This window comes from Poromitra crassiceps, assembly GCF_964638095.1.
Source record: "Poromitra crassiceps genome assembly, chromosome: 3".
Classification (NCBI taxonomy): domain Eukaryota; kingdom Metazoa; phylum Chordata; class Actinopteri; order Beryciformes; family Melamphaidae; genus Poromitra; species Poromitra crassiceps.
Genome location: NC_139625.1, coordinates 28544574 through 28567820, shown reverse-complemented (window position 1 = coordinate 28567820; position 23247 = coordinate 28544574). Strand labels below are relative to the sequence as shown.

The following is a 23247-nucleotide window of genomic DNA, read 5'->3' as shown; positions in this document are numbered from 1 at the left end:
AACAAGGAAATGTCTCATCCAGTGTTCAAAGAGACACTCCTGATCAACATCTCATTGATCAACAGCTCTGATCATTGGCTGGGAGTTCACTCACTACTGTTCCATTTAGTACACACACACACACACACACACACACACACACACACACACACACACACACACACACACACACACACACACACACACACACACACACACACAACTGGCACTCCTGAGGGCCCCGTCTCACCCCTGACTCTGCAGCTCAGCAGGACGCACCAAGGTCGCTAGAGACAATCCTCTCTATCTGCACCTCCAGCAAAACACACACATCACACACACACACACACACACACACAACACACACACACACACACACACACACACACACACACACAGAGGCGGTGAGGCTCTCCTCCCTAATGGAGCGAGTGATAATTGCAGCAGTGGAGTGGACAGTGGGCAGCATTGTATAGGGGATACATTTAATGAGTCTAGTTAGGAGCCAGCCTAGTGCCATCATCCCATCCTCGGCCCTCCCTGCACCTCCTGCCTGGCACTGCCAGTGCTTCTGTATGGATAAAGAGCTTTGTGCCCCTCGACTGGCCCGCTGAGCAGCAAGTAGCAAGTGTAAAAGCTGCCGTCCACACAGCGCCTCCCTCCCTTTCCCTGACACGTTTAAATATAACCGTCTGACCGGTGGCAGCTGCCCCAGCGCAAAGCCCCTAAAGCTGACAACTCCCTTTTCCGCGGGGCCGGGCTCGGCCGGCCGGCCCGCGGGCCAGAGGGGCTGCTGAGGCCAACCTCAACGGGGCCAAAGCCAGGGGCAGAGGTGTGAATGCCCACATGTGCTGGTGCCAATCAGGGCCCCTGAACCCACCCCCTCCTCCTCCTCCTCAAGCCCCTGCAGCTATCGACCTGCGTGCCAGCAAGCCAATAAAAAAGTAAAGGCCAAAGGGCAAGGGTTATGCACTCTCCCACATAAAACAGCCCTGTCTGTGAATGACGTGCATGTCAATTACGTTTGGGTATAATAAACGGAAACACACACACCTTTCCAAATCGTTGTCTCACTCACTCGTGAATATAGATGTCATGATTGGAGGAAATATGTGTGAGCAGAAGTGGAGTCAAAGCAAGAGTGTGGGAATGAGAGAAATGAAGAGAAGAGAGAATAGAAGATAGTGAAAGAGAAAGAGTGAATGGGGAGAAGAGGAGGGGGGGTGCTGTGTGTGGTGAACAGCCTCCCAGGAAGAACAGGTTGGGCCAGTCTGGAGAGCAGAGCAGAGCCTAGCCTGCAGTGTCTACCGAACAGAGGTCACTGTAGAGGACAGCTCAACCAAGTGAAACAGGCCTGAGCAAACATGCTCACAGCCTCTGTGTGTGTGTGTGTGTGTGTGTGTGTGTGTGTGTGTGTGTGTGTGTGTGTGTGTGTGTGTGTGAGTGTGTGTGTGTGAGAGTGTGTGTGTGTGTGTGTGTGTGTGTGTGTGTGTGTGTGTGTGTGTGTGTGTGTGTGCGCGTGCTAGCGTGCGTGCATGCGTGTGTGTGCGCGTGCGTGCATGCGTGTGTGTTTTCTATGGCAGTTAAATTCCATTGCCTAAGTGTAGAATGGAATCAAGCCAAAGAGAACCCAGGGTTATTTCAGCCAGCTACGCATCTATGTTTAGGGATAAACTTTCCACCCGCATTTGGCTCAACGTGTGTGTGAGCTGCGCTTTGTTTATGTGTGTGTGTGTGTGTCTCTTGCTTTCAATAGCTGCCCATGTCGGCCTCATCAGGTATGTCAGCTGCTCTGCCTCCTATGAGGAGCGCATTGGGCTCCCGGCAGCGCTGGAACCTGGGACCTTTCATTTAAGATGGTGCTGAAAGCTGCCCCAAGGTGGAGAGATTCCCCACCGGTCAACCGCTTTCAGGCACGGGACACTGTGGCAGCTGTGGGAAATCCCCAGGCTCACACACATACACTTTGTGACTGGAAAACACAATAACGTTACTTACACAGACGAAGACAACGCGCTCAATTACAATCAAAAACAACAACACACAATTGCTCGTGCAACATTTAAACCAGATGTGGCTTACATGCCGATAATCGTCAACTCGCCTCCATATTTTTGGCTCTGAGGAAGTAAATTAAGAGGTGTCTTGTCATCATGCTTGGCACTGAGGCTCAGTCTAGTGTGTCAGACAACAAACAGCCTGTTTCAACAGTGAATAGTTACCTCCCTCCCACACAGAGTGCCTCTTTTGATTTCAGCGGACGTCTATTTTAAAAAGACACTTTACTTTAGTCTTCAAAGGATGTTTACCAGGTGCACACACACACACACACACACACACACACACACACACACACACACACCTGTGTGTGTGTGTGTGTGTGTGTGTGTGTGTGTGTGTGTGTGTGTGTGTGCACTCGACTTTGTGTCTGTGTGCGCGCCCGCACACGGGTAATGCGTGTGACTTTGCTCAATAGAGTGTCTACAAAGTGAAGGATTAGTGAGTGATTCCAGACCATTCCTGAGGCAAGACCAGGCCCATCCCACCTCGCCTCACATCCCATCTGGACCACGACTACTTTCCCTCAGGATGGGCTAACCTGCTCGAGCATCCATCCCTACAGCATTTCAACAGCCGGCCAGGATACTCATGTTGACCTCATGTTGGGATCCCCTGTCGCTCCTCACTGCTGGAAAATCACCAGGGCTAAAGTGAAGCGCCAGCATGGCTGAGATGTCCCCCCGCATGTTCCCAGTAAACAACATGACACAGCTAGATGCTACATTAGATCATTCTTTAAATAAAGACTGAAGCCATCGCAAAGCCCAGGAAGAATTGGCATCCCCACGTTCGGCTCGTCCGTACGGCTCAAAAAAACAGGGCAGATATGCAGATATGTCATTCCACCAGTAACGGCTCACCTTGGCCTGGGGAGAGGCAGCTGGCTGGAGTGCCAGGGGTGGGTGGGTGGGGGTGGTGGGGTGGATGGGGGCATTTCTACTACCAGCTAGCTTGCACTTCACCAACTCATCCAGATGAAAGACAAGAGGTGATGAATCAGTCCACCCTCCATTCATCATTGTCACATCCTGTCTGTCCTTTGTGTTTGTGCTTCACAAGAGAGCAGAGTCTTTTTTCTTTTCTTTTATCAAGTCTTCTTCTCCCATTTTCTTCCCAATTGTACTTTTTGCCAATTGACCTTTTTCACAGCACCCATTTTTTGTCTAAAAGGTAGGGTAAACACAGGTGCAACCGAAACATTAATGAGGATTTCCAATTTCCAATCCATGTAGGTGTTCCAGTGCTGGGGCCATCATTAATGTTTTGGTTGCACCTGTGTTCACCCAGCCTTTTAGACACAAAATGGATGATGTGAAAAAGGCACATTCCCCATGCGGTCCCGGTCATTGCTCCACCTCCTCTGCCGATCTGGGGAGTGTTGTAGAGTAGCACATGCTTCCTCCAATACATGTGCAGTCGCCAGCCGCTTCTTTTCACCTGACACCAAGGAGTTTCACCGGCAGGACGTAGTGCGTGGGACGATAACACTATTCCCCTCACTTGCCCTGCCCCCCTGAACAGGCATCCTGACCGACCAGAGGAGGCTCTTAGGGTGGTTTCACACTGGGGACCATGCAGGGACCGAGCAGCACACTTGTCCCCAAACTGTCCCCAAACTGACCCCAGGTCCGGTTTGTTTGGTCAGTGTGAACGTTGGGTTCCGTGCTCGGGCACGGACGGAACAGTGAACTGTGCCCATGTCCAATTTAAATGGTGGTCTCGGCCTCGGGTCCACTTGAAGCGTTCCCGGGCCCGTTACACATGTGTGTGAACACTAGGGATGCAACGATTATTTTTTTTGATCCACGATTATAGTCTGAGAAAAAACCACGATTATCACGGTTTCACGATTATTGTTATGGACGTATAAAAATCACATGAGCATTCTCTAAATAGAGGTTTTATTGTATTTCCCCCACAATCTTAACAGTTGCTGCCTTCCGGAATACTAATGCACGATATGGATTTTTACAGCCGATAGTATAGGCCTACGCTAACCGATAAATATTCTCCTGGCCAATAACCGATACGTTAAACATACCGTACTATTGTTACTTTTTTCACATTTTTGTATTTAAAAAAATAAGTTCTTAACCTGTATTTTATGCACACCTGGGATTAAAAAAAGAAGAAAGGGCAGATGTAGTTAGCAAAGATGGATGATTTAATATTCCATGGCTCTGACCTAATCAAATCTAACTGACATCACTATTGTGAACATAAAACAAACAACATTTCTGATATAATATATATAATATATATATATATAATACAAAAAATATTTTATTATTTTATAGAAGCGAAAGCCTATAGCTGCTTAGTCTGCAGAAAAAAACACAAAAGGCATAGTAACTTAGACTCTTATTGGCATGTTACTGGCAACTAAATGTGCCGTCTGAAATGAATTTTGCATTGGGGTCAGTTCTATTGAAGTGATGATGGGGCAGGCATGGAAAGCCTCACTATAAGCCATCATGTGTCGTTTCACTTTTTACTGGAAAATGCTCCCTCTGGATTAAAGAAAGGACACTCTGTGGTGTTGACTGGTGTTTGTTATGTAAATGTGCGCATTTGTTTTCCTTGTCTCAGTCAGATCATGACTGCCAAGCAGCTAGCTACGTTAGCTTCACGTTATTAGGCCTACATGTAACGTTAGCGGGTTGCTTTTGGAGTTGACACAAACCCTTGATGTTTCTTTTCGTGTAAAGCATGAGGTTCTCTATGGTTTAGGCCAGCGCTGGGAGCATGAAGTGCTTTAAATGCGGGGATGTTTGGTCACAACGAGCTTGAGGAACTATGTACGCTAGGCTATGGCCAGCTAGCTAACATTAGCCACAACAGCTAACGTTAACGTCAATGACTGTATGTTAACGCTAAACAAATCCGCTGCCTCTTCCCCACGTTTGGTTTAACGTAACACCAGCTCAGACTTTCCCCTAATCTCAGAAACCTTGCGGGACATGTATTGCAACATTTATGTTGGGCTGGCATCCATGGCTACTGGCTAGGCTACAGACTGGCTACTACTGGGAGACATGGCAGCTGCCTGTGTTTGGTGCCTCCGCTAAATAGTCCGTGCGGAAACGAAGCGAGAGAGACAGGTTCCTCTCCTTCCAGCGCCGTCTGCGCCGCATGGGAGTTTAAACTGACGGACTGTTGTGAAACAAAACACTCGGTGTAGCGGAGCCTCTGCGGTTATATAACCGTGACGTTTTAAATCGCGGTTAATAGTCAAACCGGTTAACCCCTGCATCCCTAGTGAACACAAGCATATCCAAACACTGAAACACTTCTTTACTGTGTGTCTGTGACGACCAGTTATCGGTTGGACTTTTGTTAGCCTGGGAACCTGACGCACGTTCGTCACTGTATAGAAAACAAACAATACACAAACTTGTATTTAGCTTTGTAGTAGATCATAGAAACAAAAGTCCAAACCATAGGATTAACTGGTCGTCCACTCTAATACTATTCACATAATCCACTTGGCAAATACTGAAATGTAACGTTAGCCTACTCTTCTTCTTTTTTGTGTTTATTGGCGGATCGCAAGCCAACTAGGTGCATATTGCCACCTATTGATGAGACCATCGGCTAGGAGATTGAATCGTTCTTTGTTGTCATTTACATGACGGGGGGTACGCTACAGTTGCCAGGAAAACCCGCGGCTCCGGCCTTGTGGAGCCACGGACTTTTCTCTCTCAAATCAATTGAAAACAACCGTCATGTTAAGGCTGAGCAAGGAGATGGATTTTATTTCACCAGAGCTGAAGGCAGCAAGACAAAGACTGCTGGAAATAACAGGAGAGTTTGGGAAATAACGTTACACACAAGAGAAGGTAAGCACCACTAAACTGGTATCCAGCATTGACAGCATCCAGAGACACCGTAAACATGGTTCTGCCTGACCAATCAGTTGTCTGCAGTGTTTTCACATCACCGTGTGGTACCGGGTCCACAGTCCTGGAACCTCGACAGAGGTGGTACTAGAAATAGTACGACTCGACCCGAGTTGTCCCGGTGTTTGACCGGTGGAAAGCTACAAAAAAGCGAGTCAAGCCGGGCAGAGCCGCACCAATACCAGCGGTGGAAATGCGGCATTAGTGCAGCAACCAGGACACATACCACAACTGGCTTCCCACCCACAGACACGGCCAATTGTGTCTGTAGAAACATCTGACCAAGCCAGAAGTACTGCTGCTGGGAACTGAACCAGGGTCTCTGCGGGGTAGGCGAGTACTTTTACCTCTACACTACCCAGACGCCCCAAGAGTTGAGTATCAATACTATTCATCTAATGTCCCTCATTGAAGAGGGGTTCACAAATCAGCTTAACTTTGAATAAACAGATCATGGAAATATGTGGCCCAGCTTTACAAATAAGCTTCTACCTTTGCCTCCCATCATTTCGGCAGAAGAAAAAGTGAAGCCCAGCTCGGAACAGGAGAACCGCAAACTAACAGATAAATGAATTCCAGTGATGTGCAGGAATCCAGCGCTCTGTGCTGAAACCCCACCAAGTCAAACAGAATCCAGCGCTCTGTGCTGAAACGCCACCAAGTCAAACACAAGTGATTCTTATGGACTCTGAGGTGGAGGGAAATCCAAACCCACACACGTTCCCCTGACTCAAGCTTCTCAGTCGAGCCTGGTAGATGCGTGGTGAGAGCTCTAACTCCGCCCTGAGGAGCTGGGGGACGTGGTGAGAGCTCTAACTCCGCCCTGAGGAGCCGGGGGACGGGAGGACGAGGAGGAACGGGTGGGGAGAAGTGAGGAAAAACAGCCCTGCAAGGAGCCAACAGCAACATAATCATGCTGTTTCATTCTCCATCAGCAAGTTTAACTTCACGCTGCATATCAAGCCAGAGAACCACATCCTCCGCTTGGATCAATCCATGCTGGAACCATTGCTTTTCCACTGGTGGTGGATGGGCCTGCTGTCTCTTCTTTGGGATTCAGGAGTACTGTACTAGCCTGGCTAGTACTGTACAGTAATTAGTGGTTGTTTAAGTCAGTGGTTCTCCAAGTGGAATCCGGGGACACCCAGGGGTCCTTTAGGGGGTTCCCAGCAAATAGGTGGAATCATTTATTTTTACTATAATTCCATCCATAATTAACACAATGACATATTGTATGTATGACAATTTCGATCATGGGTTTCATACACTTTCTGTAATAAAACATCTAAAAGCAAAAATCTTATCAGATGGCGGACCCCGAGACAAAATCTGGTCAAAAAGGGGGTCCGTGGTTTAATTTGTGTCCGTTTAGGGGTCCTTGGGCTGAGAACCACTGGTTTAAGTCACACTAATCATCAGTGCATGAGAGTCTTTAACTTTTAGAGTAATCACTTTCAGTGGAGAGGTTAAAACAATATAGATGGTAAAAATGAGAGTTGGGTTATACATGAGTGAATAACCTGGCTTCTATTGCCTCCAAGTTGAGCCTTAGGTGAGTGCTAAGCAGAGATCTCTCCCACGCATCACTGAACTGTGGGAAGACAAGCATACCTCATGAGGGTTGGAGGGAGTGTGGGGGGGTGGTTGTGACACAGCTTATCTCATCACAATAAAATGAAAATAAACGAGTGAAAAGGAGAACGACAGCCAAATGGAAGGTCTCTCCAGACACCGTGAGCCCAACACAGGGAGCAGCCAGAGCCCCAAGCCCACATGCTCTCTCTGTGGGTCCCACCGCTTGCCTGGAGGAATGTGATGACAGGACTGGTGAGGGGGTCTGTTCCCACATGGAGGAAGCCCCAGACAGTGAGGAACATCTTCCCTTTGAAGCTCTGAAGTATTACCATCACCCTACTGTCAACAAGCGGTCTAGGTTCAATCCAAATTAGCATTGAACTAAAATTGCCCCATAACCTAAACCAGCACAGACTCACCCGGCCGGGAGCCGCCGAGAGGATATACTAAGTGAATAACCATGTGATCCTAACCTGCATGGGCTCCCTGTAACTAACCATGTGATCCTAACCTGCATGGGCTCCCTGTAACTAACCATGTGATCCTAACCTGCATGGGCTCCCTGTAACTAACCATGTGATCCTAACCTGCATGGGCTCCCTGTAACTAACCATGTGATCCTAACCTGCATGGGCTCCCTGTAACTAACCATGTGATCCTAACCTGCATGGGCTCCCTGTAACTAACCATGTGACCCTAACCTGCATGGGCTCCCTGTAACTAACGATGTGACCCTAACCTGCATGGGCTCCCTGTAACTAACCATGTGACCCTAACCTGCATGGGCTCCCTGTAACTAACCATGTGATCCTAACCTGCATGGGCTCCCTGTAACTAACTAACCATGTGACCCTAACCTGCATGGGCTCCCTGTAACTAACTAACCATGTGACCCTAACCTGCATGGGCTCCCTGTAACTAACTAACCATGTGACCCTAACCTGCATGGGCTCCCTGTAACTAACTAACCATGTGACCCTAACCTGCATGGGCTCCCTGTAACTAACTAACCATGTGACCCTAACCTGCATGGGCTCCCTGTAACTAACCATGTGACCCTAACCTGCATGGGCTCCCTGTAACTAACCATGTGACCCTAACCTGCATGGGCTCCCTGTAACTAACCATGTGACCCTAACCTGCATGGGCTCCCTGTAACTAACCATGTGATCCTAACCTGCATGGGCTCCCTGTAACTAACTAACCATGTGACCCTAACCTGCATGGGCTCCCTGTAACTAACCATGTGATCCTAACCTGCATGGGCTCCCTGTAACTAACTAACCATGTGACCCTAACCTGCATGGGCTCCCTGTAACTAACCATGTGATCCTAACCTGCATGGGCTCCCTGTAACTAACTAACCATGTGACCCTAACCTGCATGGGCTCCCTGTAACTAACTAACCATGTGACCCTAACCTGCATGGGCTCCCTGTAACTAACCATGTGATCCTAACCTGCATGGGCTCCCTGTAACTAACTAACCATGTGACCCTAACCTGCATGGGCTCCCTGTAACTAACCATGTGATCCTAACCTGCATGGGCTCCCTGTAACTAACCATGTGATCCTAACCTGCATGGGCTCCCTGTAACTAACTAACCATGTGACCCTAACCTGCATGGGCTCCCTGTAACTAACTAACCATGTGACCCTAACCTGCATGGGCTCCCTGTAACTAACCATGTGATCCTAACCTGCATGGGCTCCCTGTAACTAACTAACCATGTGACCCTAACCTCCATGGTCTCCCTGTAACTAACTAACCATGTGACCCTAACCTGCATGGGCTCCCTGTAACTAACCATGTGATCCTAACCTGCATGGGCTCCCTGTAACTAACTAACCATGTGACCCTAACCTGCATGGGCTCCCTGTAACTAACCATGTGATCCTAACCTGCATGGGCTCCCTGTAACTAACTAACCATGTGACCCTAACCTCCATGGTCTCCCTGTAACTAACTAACCATGTGACCCTAACCTGCATGGGCTCCCTGTAACTAACCATGTGACCCTAACCTGCATGGGCTCCCTGTAACTAACTAACCATGTGACCCTAACCTGCATGGGCTCCCTCTAACTAACCATGTGACCCTAACCTGCATGGGCTCCCTGTAACTAACCATGTGACCCTAACCTCCATGGGCTCCCTGTAACTAACCATGTGACCCTAACCTGCATGGGCTCCCTGTAACTAACCATGTGACCCTAACCTGCATGGGCTCCCTGTAACTAACCATGTGACCCTAACCTGCATGGGCTCCCTGTAACTAACCATGTGACCCTAACCTGCATGGGCTCCCTGTAACTAACTAACCATGTGACCCTAACCTGCATGGGCTCCCTGTAACTAACCATGTGACCCTAACCTGCATGGGCTCCCTGTAACTAACCATGTGACCCTAACCTCCATGGGCTCCCTGTAACTAACCATGTGACCCTAACCTGCATGGGCTCCCTGTAACTAACCATGTGACCCTAACCTGCATGGGCTCCCTGTAACTAACTAACCATGTGACCCTAACCTGCATGGGCTCCCTGTAACTAACCATGTGGCCCTAACCTGCATGGGCTCCCTGTAACTAACTAACCATGTGACCCTAACCTGCATGGGCTCCCTGTAACTAACCATGTGACCCTAACCTGCATGGGCTCCCTGTAACTAACCATGTGACCCTAACCTGCATGGGCTCCCTGTAACTAACCATGTGACCCTAACCTGCATGGGCTCCCTGTAACTAACTAACCATGTGACCCTAACCTGCATGGGCTTCCTGTAACTAACCATGTGACCCTAACCTGCATGGGCTCCCTGTAACTAACTAACCATGTGACCCTAACCTGCATGGGCTCCCTGTAACTAACCATGTGACCTTAACCTGCATGGGCTCCCTGTAACTAACCATGTGATCCTAACCTGCATGGGCTCCCTGTAACTAACTAACCATGTGACCCTAACCTGCATGGGCTCCCTGTAACTAACTAACCATGTGGCCCTAACCTGCATGGGCTCCCTGTAACTAACTCACCATGTGACCCTAACCTGCATGGGCTCCCTGTAACTAACCATGTGACCCTAACCTGCATGGGCTCCCTGTAACTAACCATGTGACCCTAACCTGCATGGGCTCCCTGTAACTAACCATGTGACCCTAACCTGCATGGGCTCCCTGTAACTAACCATGTGACCCTAACCTGCATGGGCTCCCTGTAACTAACCATGTGACCCTAACCTGCATGGGCTCCCTGTAACTAACTAACCATGTGACCCTAACCTGCATGGGCTCCCTGTAACTAACCATGTGACCCTAACCTGCATGGGCTCCCTGTAACTAACTAACCATGTGACCCTAACCTGCATGGGCTCCCTGTAACTAACCATGTGACCCTAACCTGCATGGGCTCCCTGTAACTAACCATGTGATCCTAACCTGCATGGGCTCCCTGTAACTAACTAACCATGTGACCCTAACCTGCATGGGCTCCCTGTAACTAACTAACCATGTGATCCTAACCTGCATGGGCTCCCTGTAACTAACTAACCATGTGACCCTAACCTGCATGGGCTCCCTGTAACTAACTAACCATGTGACCCTAACCTGCATGGGCTCCCTGTAACTAACTAACCATGTGATCCTAACCTGCATGGGCTCCCTGTAACTAACTAACCATGTGACCCTAACCTGCATGGGCTCCCTGTAACTAACTAACCATGTGACCCTAACCTGCATGGGCTCCCTGTAACTAACCATGTGTTAGCGATGAGCCAAGTTATGCAAGCTCTCCTGTTTCAATGAGCTCATCCTGCTAGCACCTGAAACAAGCCCAGCTGTGCCAAATGAACAGCATCATGACTCTGGCAACTGGCTTTTTCAGACATTGAATGCTGACAATGCAGTACTCTTACAGGGACAACATGGCCCTCACCATAAGGATGCCGGTGGAGAATAGGGTGGCAGGTTTGACCGACTGCTTCTGCTTCTCTATCTGGGTCTCCAGCTGGGCTGCGCGGTCCTTGTGTTGGGCAAGCAAGATGGTGGCGGGAAGTTGAGAGCGTTCCTGCAGAGACAGAATTTGAGATTTTAAGTGAATGGGAATTTACATCACACATGACTATGATGACTAATATGCTTTCACAACAAAGAACTAAATTTGGAACTTTTCTGCTCAGCAAAAATAGTTGACACTTGCATAATGAGGCCCTTACTTGATCTGCCTAATTGGATCTTGATCTATGTACAGTAACTGTGGAATGTAGAGAAGAGTTGAGACAGAAGCAGCTTCAGACACCTCTGTCTGTCTAACTGGATCAACATCGGCACGGGGTGCTTTCAGGCTAGCTGCCACATTACTGATGCAAGCCATGTTAACAAAACTGTGGCAGTGCGGGGGACGCTGCTTCAAGTGCACTGCGCCGCCTTCACCTCCATTAAACGCAAGGTCGGACGTTTCAATTTCTTCAGTGGAGTGTTGCCAAGCCGCGTGCAGAGGTCTAAAAACACAAGCCTGGACACGGCGTTCACGGAGGAGGCAGGACGTTTTTGATGGGGTGGATGCCGATGGTAGGACAGTCTGGAGGTGTTCTTAGCATGCATAGGGAAAATAAAACCAACCTGATCTAATGGCAATTATCTAGACCACTCAAGCCTTTCTACAGACTCCAAAGACGCTATAAAGTGGGGAAAGTAAAGCCAAGATGCTACTGTCTTCAGTCTATGTCTTGTTTCATTGTAACATTATATTAGACTATTACACAGTGCAAATTGTGACCTAAGGGGTTTTCACAAGGTTGATTTTCGAGAGATGCGTGTTTGGAATTGGTGTGTGTGTGTGTGTGTGTGTGTGTGTGTGTGTGTGTGTGTGTGTGTGTGTGTGTGTGTGTGTGTGTGTGTGTGTGTGTGTGTGAGAACAGTGAGTTTCGGACCACAGGGATCTACAGATGTCAGCACCCAGGAGAGTTCCCCTAGGGGGGGGGGGTGAGAGTTGATCTGATCTGCCTACAGTCAACAGGCCCTGTGCCTTAAACAAACAAACACACAGCTTAGCCCGCTATCTGTGATGGTCCTTCAGCAGCCCCCTCTGCAGGAACAATCACTTCCAAAGCCCACAGCTCAACACAATGGAGCCAAGAGGCTATGGAGTCACAGAGTGACAACAATGCAGTGGCAACGAGACAGCACAGCCCGCAGCACAATGACTGGTAATAAGCTCTTAATGATCTCACAGCCATGAACCCTGAGGCGGTGAGCGTGAGCGTGTGTGTGTGTGTGTGTGTGTGTGTGTGCGTGTGTGTGCGTGTGTGTGTGTGTGTGCGTGTGTGTGCGTGTGTGCGTGTGTGTGTGTGCGTGTGTGCGTGTGTGTGTGTGGTCGCGCTCACGGCAGACATGCAACATCTGTTATATGGTGACTGTTCTTCACTGGGCTTTTTGCTCCATTGGACTTGCCGTTCTGTGGTGGTACGCGCACATGCCACATGCGTGTCTCTCACCAGTTCATCCAGCAGAGTCTGCTTGTTCTTCCTCTTGGCCTGTAGCTGTCTCTGCTCCTCCTGCAGCACGTCCAGCCTGCGCTGCTCGTTCCCGTGCTGCTCCCTGAGCAGCAGCTCCTCCAAGTCTTCCTGCTCTCGCGACTGAGGGACAAGAGAAAGAGAAAGAGAGAGAGGGGAGCGAGAGAACAAGGACGTTGAAAACATACATGCTAAGCAAGAGGATGGCAGGGACACCTTCAACCAGAACAGTCATTCCAAAACAGGGGTACGTCGTGTACCCCTAGGGGTGCTTGAGCAGCTTGCAAGGGGCTACATGGAAAGCTTGGGGATTACAATTTATTTCCAAAATGATTAAAAATGTACAACTTTATTAATTTATAAATGTCATTTATATTAATTTCATAAGCCGATTGTTAACATGCTACGTGCGCACCATGATTGGCAGGTGTCAACTGTTACTCTAGTCTACTCTGTGAAGAGGTCACATTCACGCATGTCAAAATTGTGTGCCATCCAACAGGCTAGCAAACATGGATGGCTCAAACGTACAGCTGTCACTCCGGATTCAGGTTTAGGGGAGCGCAGTGACAAAAGGAAAAAAAGAAGAAGAAAAGAAACGGCAGTTCAGTGACTTCAGTCTTCTGTGACAAATCTATTTTCTATTTACTTGTACGTTTGCAGATCCACCGCAAGCACAGTGTTTTCTCTGCGGCGCAAAGATCACGCGTGACTGGGGGGTACTATAGCCATGGCAAAACAGCTCAAGGGGTACATAAGACAAAAAAGCTTGGGAACCAGTGAACCAGACCATCAACCACCATGCAGTAGCATGTTTGACTCAGGGTCAGCTACAGAACAGCAGCTCCAGGCCCTGTTTTCAAGCCAAAGAAAGATTAGTGTCAAATCATTATTATGAGTGAAGACATGATAAGTGTGTGGGTAAATGTGCACAGTACGTACAAGCTTAGCCTTATTCTTCTGGATGACATCTTTGTTCTCCCTCTGGTACTGCTCCATCATCTGCTTGGTGTTCTCCACATTGTTGTTGTTGGTCAAGTTATACACTGTACACACACAACACACACAAACGTAAACACACCACACACACACACACACACACACACACACACGCACACAGGAGGAGACACAGCCCAGCATTCAAAAACTCAAACTCAACCTTGAGCGTACACATAATACTATCAGTGAGAACTCCAGCTCTGACACATTGGCATGGCCTTGGCCACAGCCGCAGTCTAGCCCCATTGTCAGGGCTCAAAACCCATGGGAAGGAGTGGGTGAAAGACGTGTTAGTGTTGGCAGAGCTACTCCCTGACCCACGACCCCGGCTGGCACTGATGCCTGTAAAACATCCCCCCTGTGCAGCCAGAGTCAGGGAGGAATCAATACAGCAGGAGTAAGCATCCCTCCGCCCCGCCCTGAGGCCTTCCTCCAAGCCCATTCTCCTACCTATGTCCTCCACTTGCTCCAGGTAATCATTATAGGCTCTCAGGCTGGGGAAGTCACCGTCTCTCTTGTTGTAGCTGCAGTGGGAGAACAACACGGAGGAAACAAAGAGTCAAATCTGATGAAAGCAAATATGCACTGACATTAATAACAGCCATAGTCCATTAAAGCAACCATTTATAATACACTGCCTAATAGACACACATTAGATGTCAATTAAGGGGCTATTAAAGAACAGATGAGAGGGGGAGAGATAGCAGGGAGGGGCTGAGAAGTAAAAACCTGGCAGGGAAAGAGCCTTCCCATTTGAGACCCCCCCCCCCCCCCCCCACCCCACCCTTCCCCGGGGAGACTCATTGTCTGCAAAACAAACAGTGTAATGAGAAAGACAAAGGTGGCTTAAGGAGTGGGAGGAGGGCCCGGGATCACGCGTAAACACACGGAGACACACCCCTCTGCCTCGCGGTGGTCTGCCCTCACTCACATCTTGAGCACCTTCTTGCGGATCTCCACCTCCTTGTCCACGGCGGGGTCTTCGAAGAACTGTACGCGGAAGTTGCTCTTCCTCAGGGGCGTGTCACACTGCACACAGTTGCCTGAGCCGCGCACAAACAGCATGTCCACGCAGTTCTCACATCTGCCGGGGAAGACAACAAAACAGAACACAGCCAAATTGAGTCGTATGGAGCTCAACAGTCACGTGACATTTCTTGCCCCCGGTAGTGAGTTTCCCATTCATTTTCTCCATAGACATTCAAAACCCTTATATAATGAGTTCTAAGGCTGGAACCAAGTCACCCCCCCGTGACCTACTGAATCATGAGTGACCATAAAACATTTCACTTGGAGCAAAAACCCAAAATAAAGACAGGGGGGGACGGAATCGAAGGTTTGTGTTTTCCCCCCATGTTATTTTTTATTTTTGCTCCAACTGAAATGTTTTATGGTCAGTAAACGATTCAGTAGGTCACAGGTTGGCTTGGTTCCAGCCTTACAACTCGTTATATAAGGATTTTTCTAAATGTCTATGGAGAAAATGAATGGGGAACTCTCTTCCGGGGGGCAAAACATGTCATGTGACTGTTGAGCTCTATACCTCCACAGGTGACCCCTTTCCTTAAATTGCAAGCCTGAAAGTCAGTGGCCTGTGTGCTGGCTGTGTGTAGGCGTATGTGGCTGCTGAAACCCATTTTTCCGCTCACAGGAAGGCAAATTTCAGTTTTTTTGTCTGCGAGTTATCATCGAGCCCAGTGGGTGATAATGGGGCATATAAATATTTCCTGAGTGCTCAAAGAAGGCTGGATTATGATTGGAACGTCGATTAGGCTAACTCCCACACTCAGACAAGAGGAAATTAGTCTGACACTCCATCAGTGCAGTGTCTGTCCGCACTGGAAAAACGCTTGCTTCTTTGTTATTTCAATAGATCTCATGCAGTCAATGTGCCACGTTGCATATGAAGATCAAATCCAGCTCAGTAATACACGCGCTCTTCTCTCCTCCTGCAGTGAGCTAGGCCTTCATTCAGGAAAGCCTAAGAAATGCTGCTGCTGATGAACAATAGCCTCCTATTTCATTCCTCAGATCATTGCTTAGCTAGCCTGATATTGCTTAGCAGATTTTCCATGACAAAAAAGACAACTTATCAGGTTTCCAGTATCCGAAAATTTAACTCAAACACGTTGAAAACCCACCAATATAATATTACCATATACCATTCTAACCAATCTCTTGTTTTGAGGGGGGGAGGAGAGGGAGGGGGGAGTTGAGAAGCTGTGTTATGGAGAAGTTTAAGGAACATTTCTAAATACAGTGGAAATCTAGGCAGTCAAAACATCTACTATAAATCTGTCGAATGGACAATATTACTTTCCCCAAGACAAAATGCATAGTAGTAGATCATTCACAGTCATGATGACTTTTTCAGAGAACCTCTGGTTCTTGAAATAAGCATCCAGGAATCTCAGTTTCTCTTCAGCGAGAGCGCCCCTGACCATCAGTGAGTCAGTGACAGACTTGGGAGAGAAAGACATAAAGTCTCAAACTAATGTTTGGGAATGTACGGCAAAGCCAAGGTTCAAACAGAAAAGTTCCCTCCATGGGCCATCATGAGACGGTACCATGGCAACCGACCAGACCCACCTGAGGGCACAACCCTGAGCTTAGCCATCAATCACACACCTTTAAGCAGGTAGGCGTTGACCCATCAGTCACTCCAGTGAGGAGTGGACGCTGAAGACAATGGGAATGGTCTTAAGTCTCCCCTAAGACAAGCAGGCAACTGGAGGGGTGGAGGGGCTGGATAAACGTTTGCACAGTCCACTCTTTTAATTAAGTCTCTGTGGAGCTTTATTCCACAGGAATTCACCTTCCTGCAGTCGACCACCTTCACAGAAACGGACAACATCTGGTTTCCAAATGTCACTATCTGCGTTTGAGCACCACCACCGGCAGTTTTTCATCTAAAAATATCGCAATGTTGAGGGAAAAAGACAGATATTTCACTGTACGTCATTGGTGGGATGGTTGAATCATTTCTTTCCAAAGTCAAAGACTGGGCTTGAGACATCGGTGCCTAGTCAAAAGCTCTCTGGGGAGGGAGCTTATTAGAGCAATCATGAAAGAGACATGCAAGGCGTTTCACCTCATCAGCAGGATTCAATTGAAAAAACAAAAAACAAAAAGCAGTTACAGGAGAAACTGCAGAGCCATGGAGTTTGGCTGTTTATGCATAGCGTCTCCGATATGGGTCAAACAAGCACAAGCTGCCAAGTATGAACACACAACCTTTGACAGAAATACACCACGCACAAATAGAAATGGATAAAGCATTACAGAGGGCTCCCTTACAAGCATCTTGGTCCAGCTAAGCCTAGATTTCGCAACTAAATGAAAATGAAAACTGAACCAAAGACAAAAACATCTGCGATGTCCAGTTGGTTGGAGGGAGCATGAGGAGGAGCCCCCGTTCAAGTGCATCCTAGAAGGGGCAGATGTTCACTGTGGCCCCGGGCTACAGGAGATGTATAGGCCTGGCCATATGGAGGTGGATGGGGGATTCGGCTTGTTTCCACAGGCCCACAAAGAGCCCATTCATCACTACAGGGCCAGGAGTGGGGCGTAGCTTGCCCCCTGCCCCATAAATGGACCACACAACAGAACTCTCCATAAGGGAAATCCTGTGTAATTCTAGAGCAGAGAGGTGAACGTCGAAAAAGGATTGGAGGGAGGAGACTGTTGGGAGTGTACTTACTTGCCATCTTTCTTCTGAAGTGTGCCTTCTCTGTGGGACAGCTTTCTGACTGAGTCCCTGTTGCCATTTGCAATAAACGGGTCACACAGAAATCGCTTGCTGAGGCTACACCACATTGTTTGGCAAACAGCACACACATTTACTTGAGTAAGCGAGCAGGCTGAGCTCTACCAGCTTGCCATCTCTGTGTCCCGGGGCAGTTGTCGCTGAGTGAGTACTCCTGACTCCTCCCTCTCTCACCTGTCCTGCTCAGAGCTCCTGGCTCATATCTCTCCCATCTGCAGCTGTCAGCAGGTCAGGGAAGGGGGTGGCAAGAGGAGGGTAAACAGGGGCCTGGCTCAGCAAAGAGAACCCCCACTCTCTTGTGACATTGCCTTCCTCTTTGCCTGCTTCTTCCTAAGCAATAGACAGCAGGAACAATGCAGACAGTGGCTGGAATCACCCGTTTCTGCAACAAAACTGTCTAGCTGCTCTGGACTCTCGCAGGAAGGAATCATGACTAAGTCCACACAGACAGGTGCTGGCTTCTGTCAAATGTTAACATGCTCTGTCCTGCCGTGCATCCCAGTACCTGCAGCAGCACAGCCAGGAAATGCTCAGGCCCAAGAGCATGGTCACTTACACTGGCAGCTAGCATCAGGCTTGTGTGACCTAAAAAAACATGTCTTAGATTGCAGTTAATATCACTGGAAATCGTGGCTATCAGGTATAGGAAACTACCTTCCACTTAATGAGGTGTGCGAATCCTGTCAGCCTCTCCATGTCCAACCCCTAATTACCACCCTGAGACCGGCCTACTGTAATTCGTTTGCCCTGTGTCAAATGCCAAAGGACACAGGCCCTGCGTCATTGTGCGATGGTAATAAATAACAGACAGCAAACACCCCCGGTGACAGGGATATGAAATGTGCTGTGGTGGGGTTTAAATTTAGATGCAGGCTAGAGGTGGAGCAGTTCCATATTGCATCGTCCAGGAAGGAAGCCTAGTAGTCAGCCTAGTGGTGGTGGTCAGTGTTGTCAGCTGTCAGGAAGGCATTGGACCAAAGTATAGAAGCAATTCAAGGGATTCAACCAATGCAGATCAGGCAATTAGATGTGATGAATAGACAACACAATGTGTAAGAAACACTACTACTTATTCACTATTTAGCATAGAGTTAATACCAAATGGGAAATCAACACCGGTGAATTTGAAAGACACTGTTATAATAGTTATAACTATACAATTCCATCAAGCCTTGAAGTAGCCTAGCTACAAACAAAAAGCTGGATGACTCCAGTGATGATAGCACTAATACAATATGAGGGTGCAGCAGTTTTGAAGTAGTACATAGATTCACCCACAGACCGGCTCTGAGGAACACAGCCAAGGTGACCTAGGCTAGGACATCTCTTTAAATTGCTTCATTGCAAAATCATTTTAATTTTCTCTGCGTGTAACACTGCATCCAGATAGAGGCAGTGAGTTATGAGCTCGCTGACCTGATGACGAAGCACAGCCACTTCCTGATGGTGCGGTCAATAAACAGACAGGGTCAAAAATATGCACTCCATCACTGACTGCACAACAGTCATAAAAACCAGCCTATCCTTTTGATTTGAATCGGCTTTCTAAAGTGTTGACAAGGATAAATATGGACTATTTGTGGCAAGCACTTTCTGTTAGTGACATGGGGACAATGTTAATCAAAATTGTAGGCTAATAATTAAAAGAAGGGGGTGTTTGTATAAACCTAAATCATGGGGGAGAGAAAAAACGTAGTTAACACAACCATAAAAACAAAGTTAAGAAAATATGAAGACTGGATCATAAGTAGGGGGCATGGTGGCGCAGTGGTAGCATTCTTGCCTCGGCTCGCACTCTCGCCTCACAGCAAGAAGTTCCTGGGTTTGATTCCCGCCGGGGACGCTGTTGACACTGGCGGTATGATCTATATGTACTATCAATGGTCTGCACATGCCTTCGGTGCCTGGTGCCCAGGTGGGCTATGTCGGGCCTTTCTGTGTGGAGTTTGCATGTTCTCCCCGTGCTCCCCTGGGGTTTCCTCCATATAACATCAATATGGACCCCCACTAAAAACATGCAGAAGATCGTCGTCTGACCAGCGGTGGTTGGAAGAAGAAGCCCACCGCTCCGGGCCTGAACCATGGAGGAGGACGAGCCAGGATGGGTCAAACGCAGAGGACAAATTTCACAACGCCTCCAATTGCATGTGTGTGTGTACTGGCTGCTGTGTGTGGTGTGTCGTCTGTGACCATATAAATACGGGGTTTGCCCAGTTTCTTTAGAAGCTGTGCCATTATTGCACATCTGGTTTTACTCTGTAGTCATGTAACTCTGCCATGCAGTGGAACAAACTACAGTACACACACACACACACACACACACACACACACACACACACACACACACACAGGCTATAACATTACCATCTATTACTATCTACTAAATTTTGTGAAGAAGGGCAAACATTTGAGGAGGCTGGTCAGGTGGTGTAAACAAAGGCTAATATGGTGTGTTTACTGTGTTAATATTATCAACTGGGTGAATGTAACGAATGTTACTAATGTTATGTTAATGGCCAAGGGTACACTAGGTTATGTGTGCTGTTCTGCTCAAGCAGGTTTAGCTTACTCTACTGTCATGCAGCAGCAGCAGCATCATCATGTAACGTTATGCAGTGGAGGGTAAACCCACCTAAACTGTTTACTCCGTCATAGGCTGACATACATCTTTCTGGCGTTTAACTGACTGAACACAACGGACATCTCTCACAAACAACTAACTGCACATCAATAAAGCCGGTGTTTGTCGTCGCGGAATACATCGTTTTGGTAGATAGATTTTAAGCATTTCACCGTTTAAGTTAAAGCGTTGTCGTGTTTGGGGGTACATGTGACGTTACCGCTCTGTCATAATTTGAGCTGTCAAATGTGTTTTAAAACAAGTTACTTACAGCGTGTGTCCGCAGACGTTCACCATCAGTTTCAACGACGGATTCCTGTACTTGGTTGTTTTGCACCTCGGACATCCTAAGTCATCCATCTCGGTCTCTAAAACACAAATATATGCTGGAGAAAAATGTCAACAACAAGGAATTCCTTCTCACTTCTCAAGCTTCTCAAGCGGGTGTACCGCCTGCGTTACACAGAATGTGGTCCGAAGGAAAACTCGGCTAATGAGAATAGTTCCTAGTTTATTAACACATGTGAAGCGAGTGGTAACTGTGGTGCATGCGCACCCAAGGGTTGAGGGAGTCCAAGGAGGGCCACTGTAAAATGCGGACCAATTTATTTTCCATAATAGCCTAATTTATTTATATTTCTTTATAGATAATGTAGGCTATAAAAATGGCTGTTTTGATAGGTTCCACAGTCTGCGTCATTTCCCAATCCCCAGTAGCCTACTCTATAGGATCTATAATAAGGTAAAGTAATATGATATTCTATGATGTAACACCTAGCCTAATTGATGTAAAACCTAATTAAAAAACAAAATCTTCCCACATGATGTTCCCCATGCAGGGAAAAGGTTCCTGAGATTTGGGTATGATGAAGAAGGTATGATGAAGACAGACAAATATGTATGGCAATAATATAATGATTATGATAACACATCCTAACTTTAGGACAGGTTACTTAATTTCAACCACAGCCATTTCTATAGGCTGCTCTATAGATTTGCCAATGGCATTATTTATGCCACAGTAATTCTACCACAATCACTAATACATATTTCATTGAATTACTGACAATGTAACAATGTTAACATTGTTAATTAAAGCATTGTTTAGACCAGAGGTTTTCAAAGTGGGAGGCGGGCCTCCCAGGGGGGCTCCAAGGAGTTTCAGGGGAGGCTCTGTGAATGGAAGTGAAAAAATATTACATTAGTTATCAAAAGATCACATAGAATAGCCTAAATATAGCCTAGTGTGTGATTTGGTTAAATAGATCAGAGATACAGTAGTTTTGTGGAATTTTACTGTTTTTACCACTTTCCCAGAGTCAGAAACTAATAAATGCCTTAAGACAAACACTTTTTTTATGTACTGTATTGGTGTAGTCTGAAGTATGTCAAACAGCAATATCAGGCTATATTGGCACAATATTGTTGAGTATTTATGGGATCAAATAACAATCCCATAGGCATCCAGGAATTGAGTGAGGAACGCGCCTTTGCCGCCTTTTCCAAGCTTTGTCTGGGGGGATGCCCACAGTCTCATACTTTGAAAACACATGGTTTAGACAAAATTGTGGTACTCAAAATTAGACTCGATTGCCATTTTATAACAATCATTTGCAAATTGCAAAGGATTTTACCCATTTCAAAAATGTGTTTTGTACCAGTGAGTGGTGACTAATGTAAAAGAGGCTGTAACGCCAATAAGATGTTATGTGTATCACCAAGAAAGGCTGAGTTATTATATTGCAGACTGTGTCAAATAAAATTGTGTGGCTTTTTGGTCCAAGCAAGATTGGCTATCAGAAAATAACACTACAGCTACTTTTTTGCAGCATTGCAATATCAATAGCAAACATTTCACTGAAGAGATTGCCTGAACTTGCACTCAACATGCTGAAAATGTCCTGCTCCCGATGGGATGTTGATATTTTTTGTTATGTTGTCTCTCAAATACTCCAGCAGTCTCTGATTTGATCTTGTAGGCTACTGATTCTTGGGATCATGATGGGAGAAATAAAATTCACAGCCTATTTCAATGACCATCAACAGGCCTACCTAGAATATTGAAAGTAAAAAAAATTAGAGTGGAATTTGCTCTGTCTGTCAACCAGAGTTGGATTTTTGCTTTTGTTTGCATTGTTGCTTTCCTGGAGGTCAAATCTGAGAAAGAGTAGTGGTTAATAAGTTTGGGAAGTATAGGCTAAAATAGGCAGTAGTGTGTGTGTGTGTGTGTGTGTGTGTGTGTGTGTGTGTGTGTGTGTGTGTGTGTGTGTGTGTGTGTGTGTGTGTGTGTGTGTGTGTGTGTGTGTGTGTGTGTGTGTGTGTGTGTGTGTGTGTGTGTGTGTGTGTGTGTGCATAAGACTCTACTGAGAGCACACTGTTTTCAGCCACAAGCTCAGATGAAAGATATGAGTTATTGAATCTTCGAAATTCTTAAAGGATATTTTATCTTTTAAATTGCCCGCTTCATTTTAAAATCAGGGAAAGCATGGATAGATTTTGTTTTCTTTTCTTTTAATACCCCAGTCCTGTTCGGGATTACCTCGATATCAGGGCCCCTAATGACCGCACATTTGCAGGCAGCTCCTCACAATATAGAGACAACAAGGATATCCCGTTCCCACGATCCCAAAAGCATTCACCGTGCACAGGTGAGCCGCTGGAATACACAGCAAGCTGTATGATTGACAGCTCGAAACCAAACATCGGTGTCTGAATCCCGCTCGCTCCTCCCTTATGGGGCCCTGGGCGGCCAATAGCGTGGCTCTCCTGCAGATAGACCCCAGTGTGTCTCCTTCCAGCCCCAGTCCCCGCAGAGTAAAAGTCACGTTGGAAGGAAAA

General features: G+C 47.2%; 1 protein-coding gene across 2 annotated transcripts in view; it reads right to left on the bottom strand.

Annotated features, from left to right (window-relative positions):
* The window catches only part of mnat1 (MNAT1 component of CDK activating kinase), a 46109-nt gene extending 25276 nt beyond the window's left edge, over nucleotides 1-20833 (bottom strand). The window contains exons 1-6 of one of the 2 annotated variants that reach the window (XM_083632846.1): nucleotides 20681-20833; nucleotides 14955-15107; nucleotides 14474-14547; nucleotides 13967-14070; nucleotides 13007-13147; nucleotides 11446-11577 (exon numbers count right to left, since the gene is read on the bottom strand). In XM_083632846.1, the coding sequence (XP_083488972.1) occupies nucleotides 11446-11577; nucleotides 13007-13147; nucleotides 13967-14070; nucleotides 14474-14547; nucleotides 14955-15107; nucleotides 20681-20769 (693 nt within the window). In that variant the 5' untranslated portion in view covers nucleotides 20770-20833. Of the gene's footprint in view, nucleotides 1-11445; nucleotides 11578-13006; nucleotides 13148-13966; nucleotides 14071-14473; nucleotides 14548-14954; nucleotides 15108-17723; nucleotides 17851-20680 lie in introns of those variants that run through there. The other variant, XM_083632845.1, reaches the window with a different exon arrangement.
* Between the last annotated feature and the right edge of the window lie 2414 nt (nucleotides 20834-23247).